The 16,602-nt window shown below is 47.5% G+C and overlaps 1 protein-coding gene across 4 annotated transcripts in view; it reads left to right on the top strand.

Moving 5' to 3' along the window:
- The window catches only part of LOC129696414 (zinc finger protein 521), a 317,936-nt gene extending 306,603 nt beyond the window's left edge, over positions 1 to 11,333 (top strand). For all 4 annotated transcript variants that reach the window (XM_055634288.1, XM_055634285.1, XM_055634286.1 and 1 more), the window contains one exon: positions 10,456 to 11,333. In XM_055634288.1, the coding sequence (XP_055490263.1) occupies positions 10,456 to 10,485 (30 nt within the window). In that variant the 3' untranslated portion in view covers positions 10,486 to 11,333. The remainder of the gene's footprint in view (positions 1 to 10,455) is intronic.
- Positions 11,334 to 16,602: the final 5,269 nt, after the last annotated feature.

Here is a 16,602-nt window from a genome sequence, read left to right as displayed (position 1 = left end):
TTTTTTTTGTAAACCAACACCTGCAGTTCCTTGTGTCTGGAACTTCCCTCTCCTGCTTGGAGTTGTTGCAACATTCCTTGATTCAGTTGAAGAGTGAGCAGTTTTGTTGTGCTGTGGTATACAATGGTGGTGTTTCAGAGGCTTTACAGTAGGTACATGGATACGCAGGGAATGGAGGGATATGGATCATGTGCAGGCACAGGAGATTAGAGTAACTTGGCATCTTGTTGGCATGGACATTGTGGGCTGAAGGGCCTGTTCCTGGGCTGAAATGGTTTATGTTCTATCGTATATTCATGTGTGTGTTGTGTGAATGGCCCTGTTATGCTGCTTAAAGTAAGAATGTCATGGCCCCTAGCAATACATCTGACAAGTGAACACTCGTGACTCTTCAATGAGTTAATTCATCAGTGGTATTTTATTGTCAGGTGTACCGAGGTACAGTGAAATGCTTTGTTGTGCATACAGCAAAACCGGCAAAACCATACAGCAGACCTCACATAGGCAGCACACAAGTGCCGCCACATTTCTGGCACCGACAGTTACAAAAGGTTCACCCAACTGTTTATCCTCTGATCACAGCGGTGAACCACCCCCCCTCTCTCGCCGCCCCTCTCTCCCTCGCCAGGTAGCTCTCAACGTCCCTCCTCTTTCTTAGAAACATAAAAAATTAGGTGCAGGAGTAGGCCATTCGCTCCAGCACCGCCATTCATTCTGATCACGGCTGATCATCTAAAATCAGTACCCCGTTTCTTCTGTTTCCCCACATCCCTTGATTCCTTTAGCCTTAAGAGCTAAATCTAACTCTCTCTTGAAAACATCCAGTGAATTGGCCTCCACTGCCTTCTATGGCAGAGAATTCCACATTCATGATTGGCAGAGAATTCCACATTCATGATGGCTCTTATAGAGTCATAGAGTGACACAGGAAACAGGCCCTTCAGCCCAACCTGCCCATGCCGGCCAACATGTTCCTGCTAAACTAGTCCCACCTGCCAGCGTTTGGTCCATATCCCTCCAAACTTGTCCTATCCATGTACCTATCTAACTGTTTCTTAAATGTTGGGATAGTCCCAGCGTCAACTACCTCCTCTGGCAGCTTGTTCCATACACCCACCACCCTTTGTGTGAAAAAGTTACCCCTCAGATTCCTATTAAATTATTTCCCCTTCACCTTGAACCTGTCCTCTGATCCTCGGTTCCCCTACTCTAGGCAAGAGATTCTGTATCATCTACCCAATCTATTTCTCCCATGACTTTATACACCTCTATAAGATCATCCCTTATCTTCCTGCGCTCCTTGGAATAGAGACCCAGCCTACTCAACCTCTCCCTATAGCTCACACCCTCTTGTCCTGGCAACATCCTCGTAAATCTTCTCTGAACCCTTTCAAGATTGACAATATCTTTCCTATAACACTGTGCCCAGAACTGAACGCAATACTCTAAATGCGGTCTCACCTACGTCTTATACAATTGCAATATGACCTCCCAACTTCTACACTCAATACTTTGACTGATGAAAGCCAATTTGCCAAAAGCCTTTTTGACCACACTATCTACCTGCGATTCCACCTTCAAGGAACCATGCACCTGCACTCCTAGATCCCTCTGCTCTACAACACTACCCAGAGGCCTACCATTCACCGTGCAGGTCCTGCCCTTGTTCGACGTCCCAAAATGCAACACCTCACATTTCTCTGTAGGTCCTGCCCTTGTTCGACGTCCCAAATTTCATCAATCATCATTCCTCAGGCCACCTGGCCAATCGATCAAGATCCTGGTGCAATCTTTCACAACCATCTTCACTATCTGCAAAACCACCCATTTTTGTATCATCAGCAAACCTGCTAATCTTGCAATGTATGTTATCATTCAAATCATTTATATAGATGACAAACAGTAACGGGCCCAACACCGAACCACTAGTCACAGGCATTCAGTCCGAGAAGCAACCTTCCACCATCACCCTCTGCTTACTTCCATGAAGCCAATTTGCTCTCCATTCAGCTATTTCTCCTTGGATCCCATGCAATCTAACCTTCCAGAGCAGCCTACCATGCGGTACCTTGTCGAAGGCCTTTACTGAAATAAACGGATACAGGGAGGGGAGGGGGCAAGAATGACGGAACAAGAGGCAAGGATTGCAAGGAGGCGAGTAAGACAGGCAGGGTAAGAAGACACAAAGTGCTGGAGTAACTCTGGAGCATCTCTGGAAGTTTGGGGTCGGGGCCCTTGTTCAGACTTCAGTAAAAAGATTTAGGAGGTGGATTTAGGACCTGAGTGTACAGTCACTATCTTTATTGATATCTCTTAACATGTCCTTTCAGTAAAAAACTGACTGATGACTTCCGAAGGGAGGCACAGTGGCTCAGCAGGTAGAGTTGCTGCCTCACAGCGCCAGAGACCCAGGTTCGATCCTGACCTCGGGTGCTGTCTGTGTAGTTTGCTCCGAGTGCTCAGGTTTCCTCCCGCATCCCAAAGACGTGCGGGTTTGTAGGTTAATTGTCCCTAGTGTGTAGGGAGTGGATGAGAAAGTGAGAAAACTTAGAACAAGCGTCAACGGGTCGGTGTGGACTCTGTGCGCCGAAGTGTCTGTTTCCATGCTGTATCTTTCAATCATTCAAATTGCTGGAGGACCTGGCAGGTCAGGCACATCGTTGGGGGGAAGTGGACCGGGACCTTTCTTACATCTGGTGGCTGAAGATGCTGTTTCCGGGCTGTATCTCTCAGCTAAACTAAACTAAACGAGACAATCGGCCAAGAAAACAGAGCTCCAGTGTTTGTCTCTTCACGGACACAAGGAACTGGCAGTGCTGGAGTGCTAAAAAAGGGAGGCAAAGTGCTGGAATAACTCAGCGGGTCGGGCAGCATCTCTGGAGAACATGGATAGGTGACATTTCGGGTCGGGACCCGTCTTCGAACCGATTGCAGTCGGGGTGAGAATGTTGATGGAGACGCGGGGATGGGACAAAGCCTGGCGAATGATAGGTGGATACGTGAGGAAGCTATGATTGGCAGATGGGTAGACAAAGACCAGGGAGGGGAAGGTGAGAAAAGGCCGTGAGGTAAGAAGAGAAGGAGCATGAAATGTGAAGCCAGAGGAAAGGATATAGATGGAAGGAGACAGGGAAAAGGGAAAGTATTGTTGTTGGTTAGTTTAACGATGCCCAACTCAATATACCATACAAGATAACCAACCAAGACCAGCTCTTTTCCGTTTCCCCATCCCTTTCCACCTGTATTCCTTCCTCTGACTTCACATCTCGCACCCATTGTCTCCTTATCTCACATCCTTTTCTCTTCTTTTCATCACTAGCCTTTGTCCTCCCATCTGCCCATCACTCCACCCCCTTAACTGTATCCACCTATCATTCCCCAGGCTTTATCACACCCCCACCTCTAATTTCCTGCTTACTCCCCCCTACAATAAGAAGGATCCCGACCCGAAACGTCACATGTAATTGTTCCCCAAAGATGCTGTAAGTTACTCCTGCACTTTTAGTCTTTTTTTTTTAGTAAAACAGCATCTGCGGTTCCTGGTTTCCATCACTTTGTCCTGCCCCCACCTGTCTTTTCCATGGTACATGGGTAGGACTGGTTTAGAGGGATATGGGCCAAACGCAGGCAGGTGGGACTGGTGTCGATGGGGTATGTTGGTCAGTGTGGGCAAGCTGGGCTGAAGAGCCTGATTCCACGCTGTATTAATCTATAACTCCATGACCTGCTGAGTTACTCCAGCACTTTAAGTCTTTTATTTGTAAACCTGCAACTGCAGTTCCTTGTTTCCACCCCCATCACTTGCTAGGCATTGTCGCACTCCCACTTGTCTTTTCCAGCTTTTTCCCCTCTACCACAATCAGGGTCCTGATCCAAACAGTCATCTATCCATGGGACAGACATAAAAAGCTGGGGTAACTCAGCGGGTCAGGTAGCATCTCTGAAGAAAAGGAATAGATGACGTTCTGGGTCGACCCCCTTCTTCAGTCTGAAGAAGGGTCTCGACCTGAAACGTCGCCTATTCCTTTCTGACCCGCTGAGTTACCCCAGCTTTTTGTGCCTGTCTTCAGTTCAAACCAGCATCTGCTGTTCCTCCCTACACTGTCATCTATCCATGCTTTGCTGAGGCGCTGCCTGACCCGCTGAGTTACTCCGGCACTTTGTGCCTTTTTATTTCCTGCCTGTTTGCGGCGGGTTGCTGCGTTTAGCCGTCTGCCGTTCCGGAGAGCCGGTCTGCAGGATGTTAATGCTCCTGATTTATTTTGTCTCCTCCCCACCTTTCCCATCTAATACTCTTCCCCTTTCCTCTGGCAGAGTGATTGTTAATTGGCATCCTAATTGAGCAGCTCCAGCGAGCTGAAATCGGGAAATAAAATAAACCTGGCTGCCGATCTAGTGGCATTGATTGGAAACCAGAGACTTACTGCAATGTACCAAAGACTGACAGCGATCCCACTCATGTTGGCTTCCAGCTAAAGTCCTTTGAATGCTGTCCTTGAGAATACCTTTAGACGGAAGTTCCCCTAATGTGTGGAGAAAGAGAGAATACAGTATATGTCAGCAGTATACCCAGAGGAGTTTATTTAGTACTCTAATAGCTGTTATGAGCCTACATTACATCCAAGGAGTAATTCTCCTTAGAGGAGCCGAGCTTGCTTTATGTCAATATTCTGGCATTCTTAGTCACGTACAGAATATGCTTCAGGGAGCATAGCAGGAGTCAGGCAGTCTCATAATAGTCCACATTCATTAATAAGGCTAGCGCTTCTGTCCTTCCATTGCCCACTACAGGGATATCGCTCCACGCCTCGGGGAGACGGGCAGACACATTTAAAGAAGCTTTTTCCTTTTGCTGCTGGGCTAAAGATAACACACGGAAACTTGCAGGCATTGTGAGAGTCAGCTTTCAGATGGCCCTGTGTGTGCTGGTGCTCACACTCACACACACACATACACACGGGCTCACACACACCCACACACACACACACACACACACACACACACACACACACACACACACACACACACACACACACACACCCTCACACACACACTCACACACACTCACACACACGCACACACACACACACACACACACACCCTCACACACACGCTCACACACACACACAACCTCACCCACACACACACACACACACACCCACACACCCTCACACACACGCTCACACACACACACACCCACACACACACACGCTCACACACACCCTCACACACACCCTCACACACACGCTCACACACACACACACACACACACACACACACACACACACACAGACAGACAGACAGATGCACACTCACATACCTACAGACAACATTGACATAGTATAGCACAGGAACAGAACCATTGGTCAACAATGTCTGAGCTGAAGATGATGTCCATAAACTAATCCCCTCTGCCTGCATGTGATCCATATCCCTCCATTCCCTGCATATCCACGTGCCTATTTAAAAGCCCCTTAACCACCACTATCATATCTGCCTCCACCACTAACCCTGGCAGCGCGTTCCAGGTTCCCACCACCCACTGTGTAAAAACTGTCCCCGTACATCTCTTTTAAACATGTCCTAAACAGGATACTGAGTTGGATGATCAGCCATGATCATATTGAATGGCGGTGCAGGCTCAAAGGGCCGAATGGCCTACTCCTGCACCTATTGTCTATGTTTCTATTTCCTCTCTGACCTTAAAGCTTTGCCCTCGTGTCTTTAACATTGCTGCCATGCAAGAATGATTCTGAATGTCTACCCTGTCTATGCTGGTTCTAAACTTCTATCAGCTCTCCCTCAGCCTCCAATGCTCTAGAGAAAACAATCCCAGTCTGTGCCACCTCCCCCCTGTAGTTAAACCCCTTCTGCATCTTCCCCAAAGCCTCCACATCCTTCCTGTAATGGGGTGACCAGAACTGCACGCAGTCCTCCAAACGCAGCGCAACCAAAGCTTGATGAAGCTACAACACGACATCCTGATACGTACTCAATGCCCTGAGCGATGATGGCAAGCATACAACATGCCACCTCTACCACACTATGTACCTGCATTGCCACTTCCGGGGACCTGTTTGATGGACTCTGAGATCCCCCTGTACATCAATGTTATTAGCGGTCGAAGCCATTAACTGTATACTTTCCCCCTTACACTCAATCTGCTGACGATCAACACCAGACACTTGCTCGGATTAAACTAAGGCGGCACGGTGGCGCAGCGGTAGTGTTGCTGCCTCACTGCGCTAGGGACTCGGGCTCCACCCTGACCATGAGTGCTGTCTTCCTGGCTGAGCGTACGGAAGAGTTTGTACGCTCTTCCTGTAAATGTGGGGTTTTCCCCGGGTGCTCCGGTTTCCTCCCACACTCCAAAAACGTACAGGTTTGTAGGTGAATTGGCTTTGGAAAGTTGTAAAATTGAGTAGGATAGTGCTAGTGTACGGGGTGATTGAGTACGTGGACTTGGTGGGCTGAAGAGCCTGTTTTTGTGCTGTATCTCTAAACTAAACTCATGTGCCAGTGCACTGTCTATTTCTGTAGCTGATCTATAACATTCTGCATCCTGTGACAAACTTCATCACAGTCCGCAACTCCACAATGATTTTACTAATCAACACATCTACATGTTCATCCGTCATTTATGTATATCGCAAAGAACAGAGGTCTCAGCAATGATCCCTGCAGAACAGTACTGGTCACAGATCTCCATCCAGAATAACCTCCTTCCTCCTTCTGTCTTCTATCCGGGTAATCCGGTTCCGAATCCAACTACCAACACACCATGGATTCCATGCATCTTAATCTTCTGCAGCAACCTACCATGAGGGACCTTGTCGAATGCCTTACTAAAGTCCATATAGACAACATCCACAATCCAACCTCATCAATCACCTTCATAATTCCTTCAAAAAATCAATCGAGTTAGTAAGACATGACCTGCCTTGTACAATGCCATGCTGACTGTCCCGAATTAACCCATTCTCTTCCAAATACAAGTAAATCTATCTTAGTTTAGTTTAAGAAGGAATTGCAGATGCTGGTTTACACTGACGTTACGTGGCCACAACATGCTGGACTAACTCACAAGGTCAGGCCGCTTCTCTGGAGAAAAGGAATAGGTGACGTTTTGGGTCAGATTGCCTAAAGAAATGTCTCGACCCGAAACATCACCCATTCCTTTTCTCAAGAGATGCTGCCTGCCTGAGTTACTCCAGCATTTTGTGTAAATCCCACCTTAGTTTAGTCTATTGTCATGTCTACCGCTAACCAGCCCATATCCCTCTAAACCTGCCCTATCCTTGTACCTGCCGAAATGTTTCTTAAGCGTTGTGATAGGTTCAGCCTCAGCCATGGGGTTAAGGTGAGGGGGGGTAAGATTTAATAGAAACCTGAGCTGCAAGATTTTCACACAAGTGGCGGTAGGTATATGGAACATTCTGTTGGAGGAAATAGCTGAGGAACAATGTCTCATATGTTCATGTAATAGGAGCAGAATGAGGCCAGTTGGCCCATCATATCTACTCTGCCATACAATCATGGTTGATCTATCTTTAGTTCAACCCCATTCTCGTGCCTTCTCCCCATAACCCCCGTCACCCTTTAAAAAACATTTAGACAGGCACATGTATAAGACAGGTTTAGAGGGATATGGGCCAAACGCAGGCAGATGGGACTAGTGTAGATGGGACAGGTTGGTCGGTGTGGGCAAGTTGGGCCGAGGGGGCTGTTTCCACACTCTATGACTCTGTGACCAGATTTCTGAAGCCAGATTCCAGAAATCCCATCACGAAAATGGCCTCAGGGCAACAGTTTGTCTGGATCTTTTATTTATTTTCACCATCTGGGCCCTTGCTGGCAGCGCCAGCTTTTATTGCCCAGCCCTAAGTGCCCCTTGAGAAGCTAGTGCCGGTGTGCTGCCTTGATTTGCTGGAGTCCTCTGGTGAAGGTGTTCCCCCACTACTGTTTGTTTAGGTTAGTTCAGCTTAGTTTAACTTAGATCAGTATAGCTCAGTTTAGTTTTGTTTACTTCAATTTAGTTTCGTTCAGTTTAGTTTCTTGTCACGTGTGTACCGAGGTACAGGGAAAAGCTTTTTGTTGCGTGCTAACCTGTCAATGAAAGGACTATACATGATTACAATCAAGGCCTTCGCAATGTACAGATCAAGAATAAAGGATCTGATAAATTCATCATCGTTAAAAATATTAGCGAGGCAGTGGTGCTGGTTTCCAACGGGAACGGGAACGGTGACAGAAACACCACACATCCCTGTCTTCCAGTTCCTGCACTCCCGCCGCTGGAAGTATAGGATTTTGGTGTGTGTGCTTCATCATCATTCCTTACAATGCTACGTACGACAGTGATCGCAACTCCTACTGAAGTGTGGATGGCTGTTGGCTCGCTAGAAGCTCATCCGCCCTTTGACAGATCTTGTTTTTGGTCCTGCTGGGGGTCCACAGCCCCCTCCTCACCTGGCAAACAAGGTGGGGGGGACGCTGACTATCCGACGCTGGAGCAGGTAGCACGGGATTACATGGTACCCGTGGCGGGCGGAACTCCCTCCGACTATCCGACGCTGGAGCAGGTAGCACGGGATTACCTGGTACTCCCCCCGACCTGACTTTAACGTTCGGTTACAAATCGTAAAAGATCTCCAATGAGCTAGGATAGAGAGTCAGAGGGTGGAAATGCGAAAGCAGAGAGGGCATAGCTTGAAGGTGAGAGGGGAAACATTTAATGGAGATGCGGTTGGAGTTTTTTTACACAGAGGGTGGTGGAGACCTGGAACGTGCTGCCACGGATGGTGGTGGAGGCAGATGCGGTAGAGGTGTTTAAAAGACTTGTAGATAGGTATATGGACATGCATTTACATGCATTTGATATTTCCTTGGCTATTGGTGCTGGTTATGATTTGTTCTGAACCTTTTCATACCTCCAGTTTTCCTCTCCCCCCGACTCTCAGTCTGAAGAAGGGCCTCGATCCAAAACATCGCCTATCCCTTTGCTCCAGAGATGCTGCCTGACCCGTTGAGTTACTCCAGCATTTTGTGCCTATCTTCAGTGTAAACCAGCGTCTGCAGTTCCTCCCCACACATGGTGTGCTTTTACTGTGGACAGACACAGAATGACTGTTCAATGCTCTATTACCCACCCGGCTGCCACAGGTTAAGTGGGGATTACGAGCTGTCGTGCTTAAGTTGGCTATTTACGGTTATATTTTGAACCTTGTAAAATATTTTATAGTTAAATAATGAACTCATTGTTTGAATAGTGGGCCAGCAAGTTATCCAGAATATTGGCCAGATATAATCTGGAGACGGCAGATGTAATTTGTATTAAATAAAAGTTAAAACAGGACCTCTGGGCTGCCTGCGTGTGATAGAGTCATACAGCGTGGAAACAGGCCCCTTGGCCCAACTTGCCCACACTGGCCAAGATGTCTTATCTACACTAGTCCCACTAGCCTGGGTTTGGCCGTATCCCTCTAAACCTTTATTTCCTACCCATATACCTGTCCAAGTGCCTATTAAATGTGATAGTCCCTGCCCCAGCTACCTCCTCTAGCATCTAGTTCTGTACAGCCACCGCCCTCTGGAAAGGTTGTCCCTCAGGTTCCTATTACATCTTTTCCCTCTCACCTTAAACCCATGTCCTCTGGCTCTTGATTCCGCAAATCTGGGAAAAGAGGGTTAGAGGTGGAGATTGACAGATTCTTGATTAAGTCGGGTGTCAGGGGTTATGTGGAGAAGGTAGATCAGCCATGATTGAATGGCCGAGTAGACTTGATGGGCAAAATGGCCTAATTCTGCTCCTAATTATATGAAAAGACGGGCACGAGAGGTAGACAGAATCAGTTTTTTTACACAGACTGTGGTGGGTGCCTGGAACGCGCTGCCAGGGGTGGTGGTGGAGGCTGATACGATAGTGGTGTTTAAGAGGCTTTTAGATAGACACATGGATATGCAGGGAATGGAGGGATATGGATTATATGTAAGCAGAGGAGGTTACTTTAACTTGGCATCATGTTTGGTACGGACATTGTGGGCCGAAGGGCCTGTTCTTAGTTTTACTTTTAGTTTTAGAGATGGAGCATGGAACCTGGCACTAGAGCGTACCCGAGTCCACGCCGACCATCGATCACCCATTCACACGGGTTCTCTGTTATCCCACTTTCTCATCCACTCCCTACACACTAGGGACAATTTTCAGAGGGCCAATTAACCTGCAAACCGGCACAGGCACGTCTTTGGGCTGTAGGAGGAAGCCGGAGCACCCGGAGGAAACCCACGCGGTCAAGGGGAGAATGTGCAAACTCCACATAGACAGCACCCGGAGTCAGGATGGAACCCGGGTGTGTGGCACTACGAGGCAATGGCTCTACCCGGGTCTGTGGCACTGTACCTGCCCTGTACTGTATTGTGGACAATGTTTAATCCTCACTTCTCCTCTGGTTGCAGAATCATACGATGACGCAGCACAGCAGCTAATAACATGACACGGCGCCACGTTCCGGGAAGATTCATTATCGACAATGGACAACTTCCTCGTCCATTTTCGGAGGCAGATTTCAAAGACGGACATTTTTTGGAGAGCGGAGAAAGAGAATTGTATTATAATATAAAATAGACGCGCATTCCACCCGTCCAAATATTGATTTTTTTTTCCATGTCGTTTAAACTAACACACAGACTTTGTGTGTGTGTGTGTGTGTGTGTGTGTGTGTGTGTGTGTGTGTGTGTGTGTGTGTGTGTGTGTGTGTGTGTGTGTGTGTGTGTGTGTGTGTGTGTGTGTGTGTGTGTGTGTGTGTGTGTGTGTGTGTGTGTGTGTGTGTGTGTGTGTGTGTGTGTGTGTGTGTGTGTGTGTGTGTGTGTGTGTGTGTGTGTGTGTGTGTGTGTGTGCGCGTGTGCGTGTGTGTACGCTTGTGCGTGGGCATGTGTGCGTGCGTGAGTGTGCGTGTGTGGAGATATGTACTATATATATAGTATGTACAAAGTGTTACACATGCATTATCTTACTGACCCCACCTCCGTGCCAGACTGAAACTGGTTTCCCCTCAAGAACCATGAACTGTGACCGTGGTCTTTTCCGCTGTGACAGATACATAGCCCCCTCATGATGAATATAATGTATAAAGAGCATCACACTCCCCCAACGAGGAACCACCAGGAAATTCTTCCGTTTAAACTTCCTCCAGCAGAATTCTGTACGACCAACTTTCCAGTCAATTAAATGATACTTAACCATACCTGTTCTTCATGTTTATTCTGCTGTCTCAACCTGGATTTTACTGGAATTACTGTGTTCATATTAAGAAATAAATACTTGCATCAATAAATCTTTCTTGTATGCCTGCCTTCATTGTGCGGGGCATTGGGTATAAGGGTCAGGAAGTCATGATGCAGCTTACAGGACATGACACACAGTGCTGGAGTAACTCAGCCGGTCAGGCAGCATCTCTGGAAAAAAAGAGGATATGTGACATTTCTGGTCGGGAACCTTCTTCAGACATGGATTAGAACTTGGGTGGGATTGCATTTGGAGTATTGCGTGCAGTTCTGGTTGCAGGAAGCATGTGAAGAGTTTATAGTGGAGGCTGCCGAGGAGTAATGTCTGGATGAGAGGAAGTGGTTGGACAAACTTGGATTGTTTTCTCTGGAACGCCAGAGATTGAAGGGGAAACCTGATAGAAGTGTATACAATGATGACAGAATTAGACAGGGTAGGATGCAAACGTCAAAGAATCATGATAGCGCAAGACTGTTCAGCCCACTGCGCTCTTTGTCAGAAACATCCCAACACAACAATGATGCCAGGAAGATTTACCACAATGCTGCCTAGATCAGAGGGTATAAGCTACAGGGTGAGGATAAACTGTTTTCTCTGGACCGTCGGAGGTTTAGTTTAGAGATAACAAACTAAACCTTAACTTCGAGGTTGAGGGGAGACTTGATAGAAGTATATAAAGTTATCACAGGCTCAACAGTCAGAATCTTTTTACTAGAGGCCACAGCATCAAGGCGCGAGAGGTACAGTTTGAAGGAGATGTATGGGGCAAATCTTTTACATAGGGTGGTGGGTGCCTGGAACGAGCTGCCAGGGGTAGTGGTAGTGGCAGAGGCAGATACAATAGTAGGGTTAAGAGGTTTTTGGATAGGCACACGGATATGCAGAGGCAATAAAGGCATTCAATTCAATATGCAGAGAATGGAGGGATATGGATCATGCCCAGGCAGATAAGAATTGGTCATGTTTGGCAAGGACATTGTGGGCCAGAGGGCATGTTCCTGTGTTGTTCTTTGTGGTATGAATCATGAATAATTTGGATCTCGGATGCAACAAACCCTGTCCCGCTCCCACCCTTCCACCCTCTCTCCTCCGGTGGTGCAGCGGGTAGTGTTGCCACCTCACAGTGCCAGATGCATGGTTCGATCCTGACCTCAGATGTTGTCTGTATGGCATTTGCACGTTCTCCCTGTGACCCTGTGGGTTTCCTCCGGGTGCTCCGGTTTCCTCCCACATCCCAAAGACGTGCTGGTTTAGAGATTAATTGTCCCTCTGTAAATCGTCCCTAGTATGTTGGGAGTGAGTGAGAAAGTGGGATAAACATAGAACTAGTGTGAACGGGTGATCGCTGGTCCACTGAGTCTGGCTCACCCCCAGCTCCCCAGACTCAGCGGTCCAACCTGAAGGGTTCTCCATCCACTGTATGGACCGTACACTTGCATCTGGGAAAGGGAGAGGAGGGGGCATCTGCCTCATGGTCAACTCTGCGTGGTGTTCAGACGTGGCAGATGTGTCCAACTCCTGCTCTCCACACCTGGAACATCTGCCAGTGAAGGCCCATCCCTTCTACCTCCCGAGGGAATTCACTTCCATCATCCTGACCGCGGTCTACATCCCACCCCAAGCAGACGTCCGTCTGGCACTGGAGGAGCTGCACGTCGTGGTCAACAAACACCAGACATCTTACCCCGAGGCATTTACCACCATTGCTGGGGACTTCAACAAAGCAAACCTCAAGAAATCGCTCCCTAACTTCCACCAACATGTCTCCTGCTGCACCAGAGGACCAAACACCCTCGACCACTGCTACACCACCATCAAGAATGCCTATCGCTCTATCCCTCGCCCTCACTTCGGTAAATCCCACCATACCACGGTGCTGCTTCTTCCTGCCTACAGGCAGCAATTGAAGAGCGCACCCCCAGAGGTGAAGACTGTTCAGAACCGGTCTGGAGGGTGGGGGGGAAGGGGGGGCAGACAGAGGAACAACTCCAGGACTGTTTGGAGTCCGTAGACTGGGCAATGTTCAAGGACTCGTCAACGGACTTGAACGAATACGCCACAGTCGTTACAGACTTCGTAAGAAATGTGTGGAGGATTCCTTCCCTACAAAAACATTATAAGTGTTTCCCAATCAGAAACCTTGGATGAACTTTGAGATCTGCACTCTTCTGAAGTCCAGACACAGGGCATTCACTTCCAATGATACAGTGGTCTACAAGAAGTCCAGATACGACCTTGGTAAGGCCATCAAAAAGGGCAAAAGGGACTTCTGCTCCAAACTGGAGGATGAGACGAATGTTCGGCAGCTGTGGCGGGGCCTGAATGCAATCACCTCCTACAAGGCGAGATCAGGAGGCAGCTCGAATGTTGGCGTAGCATCACTGCCTGACGAGCTCAATGAGCTTTACGCACGCTTTGATAGGGAAAACACTGATGTGCCTTCTCAAGCCCCCATTCGCTGTGATGGTATTTCAGTCTCAGTCACAGAGGCCAACGTCAGAAAATCCTTCAGAGTGGTGAACCCCCGAAAAGCACCTGGACCTGATGGCATACCCGATCGTGTTCTAAAAACCTGTGCGGACCAACTGGCTGGAGTTTTTACAGACATTTTCAACTTCTCACTTCTGAGGTCTGAGGTTCCCACCTGCTTTAAAAGGGCATCAATTATACCGGTGCCCAAGAAGAGTAAGGTGACATGCCTCAATGACTATCGACCAGTGGCACTAACGCCTGCGGTGATGAAGTGCTTTGAGAGGTTGATCATGGCGCAAATCAACTCCTACCTCGACAAAAACGTGGACCCACTGCAGTTCGCTTACCGCCACAACAAATCAACGATGGATGCGATCTCGCTGGCCCTCCACTCCGCTCTGGACCACTTGGACAACAAAAACTCATATGTCAGGCTGCTATTCATTGACTACAGCTCGGCATTTAACACAATCATCCCCTCCAAGTTGGTTACCAAACTCGCAGAACTGGGTCTCTACACATCCTTCTGCAATTGGATCCTCAACTTCCTCATTCACAGACCACAGTCTGTTCGTATTGGTGGAAATGTGTCAGCCTCGATAACAATCAGCACGGGAGCACCTCAAGGCTGCATGCTCAACCCCCTGCTGTACTCACTCTATACTCACGACTGCAAAGCCGGTCACAGTGCGAACTCCATCATCAAGTTCGCTGACAACACCACTGTTGTGGGACGTATCACTGACAGGGATGAGTCAGAGTATAGAAGAGAGATCGACCGTTTGACCAAATGGTGCCAGCGCAATAACCTGGCTCTCAACACCAGCAAAACCAAGGAACTGATTGTGGACTTTGGAAGGAGTAGGATGGGGACCCACAGTCCCGTTTATATCAACGGGTCGATGGTTGAAAGGGTCAAGAACTTCAAATTCCTGGGCGTGCACATCTCTGAAGATGTTTCCTGGACCGAGAACACTAATGCAATTATTAAGAAAGCACATCAGTGCCTCTACTTCCTGAGAAGATTACGGAGACTCGGTTTGTCAAGGAGGACTCTCTCTAACTTCTACAGGTGCACAGTAGAGAGCATGCTGACCGGTTGCATCGTGGCTTGGTTCGGCAACTTGAGCGCCCTGGAGAGGAAAATACTACAGAAAGTAATAAACACTGCCCAGTCCATCATCGCCTCTGACCCCCCCTTCCATCGAGGGGATCTATAGCAGTCGCTGCCCCAAAAGGGCTGCCAGCATCATCAAGGACCCACACCATCCTGGCCACACACTCATCTCCCCACTACCTTCAGGTAGAAGGTACAGGAGCCTGAAGACTGCAATGACCAGGTTCAGGAATAGCTACTTCCCCACAGCCATCAGGTTATTAAGATTGGCTCGGAAAAAACTCTGAACATTAATAGCCCATTATCTGTTATTTGCATTTGATCAGTTTATTTATTCATGTGTGTATATATTTATACAATGGTATATGGACACACTGATTTGTTCTGTAGTCAATGCCTACTATGTTCTGGTGTGCTGAAGCAAAGCAAGAATTTCATTGTCCTATGACACATGACAATAAACTCACTTGAATCTTGAATCTCTTGTAACTATGTGGGTGAGAGAGAGAATCTTGAAGGGGTGGGTGGTACTGGGGTGGTTGATGGGAAGGAGGGGAGAAGAAAATGATATTAGCGCAAATGGCTGGTGCAAATGGTAGAGGCTCAGTGGGCCAAAGATATACAGCGTGTAAACAGGCCCTTCAGCCCACTGTCCATGCTGCCACTAGCATCATCCCACACACTGGGGACAATTTACAATTTTTGCCCTAGCCAACTAACCTACAAACCTGCACATCTTTGGAGGTGGGGGGAAACTGGAGCACTCAGAGAAAAGCTATGCATTCACAGGAGAACGTACAAACTTCATACAGTCAGCACTCGTAGTCAGGATCGAACCCGGGTCTCTGGTGCTGGGAGGCAACAACTCTATCACTGCACCGCCATTCACCTCTTGAACTGACTTCATCCACTTTATACTGTCCAGAGTGACAAATCTAATGATCGTAATGTCTTGAATGTGCTCAACTACTAAGCCTCCAACACTCTTGGTTAGAGGAGACTCCAGGAAGACACTTTCTCACACAACAAGTATGGTGGTAAAGAGGCATTCGTTTTCACCTCCATAGCCAGCAGGAGAGGGGCCATGAATAAATAATATTCATTCAGCAGGCCAGAGCGAAGATGGTTCTCACGCAATGGCCCAGGAATTTATCTTGGTTATCATCAGAGCTCTCTGTGATGTGAACAAAAAGCAGAATTCCTTTCTTTAATTCTCTGGTGGTCTTTAATTGCTTTGTTTTCTAATTTCAGTTTTGTAATTTTTATTAGGAAGCAGTGGAGATTCTTGTAATGGGGTCCCACGGGCACGAAACTCCCCAGTAGCAGATACTTACGCGCCAATCTTATATTGTATCTCTCTTGCACATCACATGACAAGGTCTAGCTGATGTTTCAAAACCTTCCCTTACTTTCCCAAGCTGTTTGTTATTGTCTTGTGCCTGCGTTTTTTTGTTGTCAAAGAAAAGAGAAAGTTAATTAAATATGGAATAAGACTGTATGACATCTTTCATCAAAACGTGTCATTAAACAGGGTTCCTCTGGGGAAGTGTTCAAAAGACTTCAACAACAATGAGTACTAAATCAGGTTTTTATAACAATCTGCATGCGTAAACACACAATTGCTGTTTATGTATATTTAATATAATTATCAGTTTTTCTGCTGTAATCTCAAGGGACCTATTTAAATAAAATGTGTTTCTTTTTTTAAATGTCAGCTGAAATATTCTGC

This window comes from Leucoraja erinacea, chromosome 4 (assembly GCF_028641065.1).
Source record: "Leucoraja erinacea ecotype New England chromosome 4, Leri_hhj_1, whole genome shotgun sequence".
Taxonomy (NCBI): domain Eukaryota; kingdom Metazoa; phylum Chordata; class Chondrichthyes; order Rajiformes; family Rajidae; genus Leucoraja; species Leucoraja erinaceus.
Note: the sequence above shows the minus strand (reverse complement) of the source record. Positions and strands in the feature narration are given on the sequence as shown.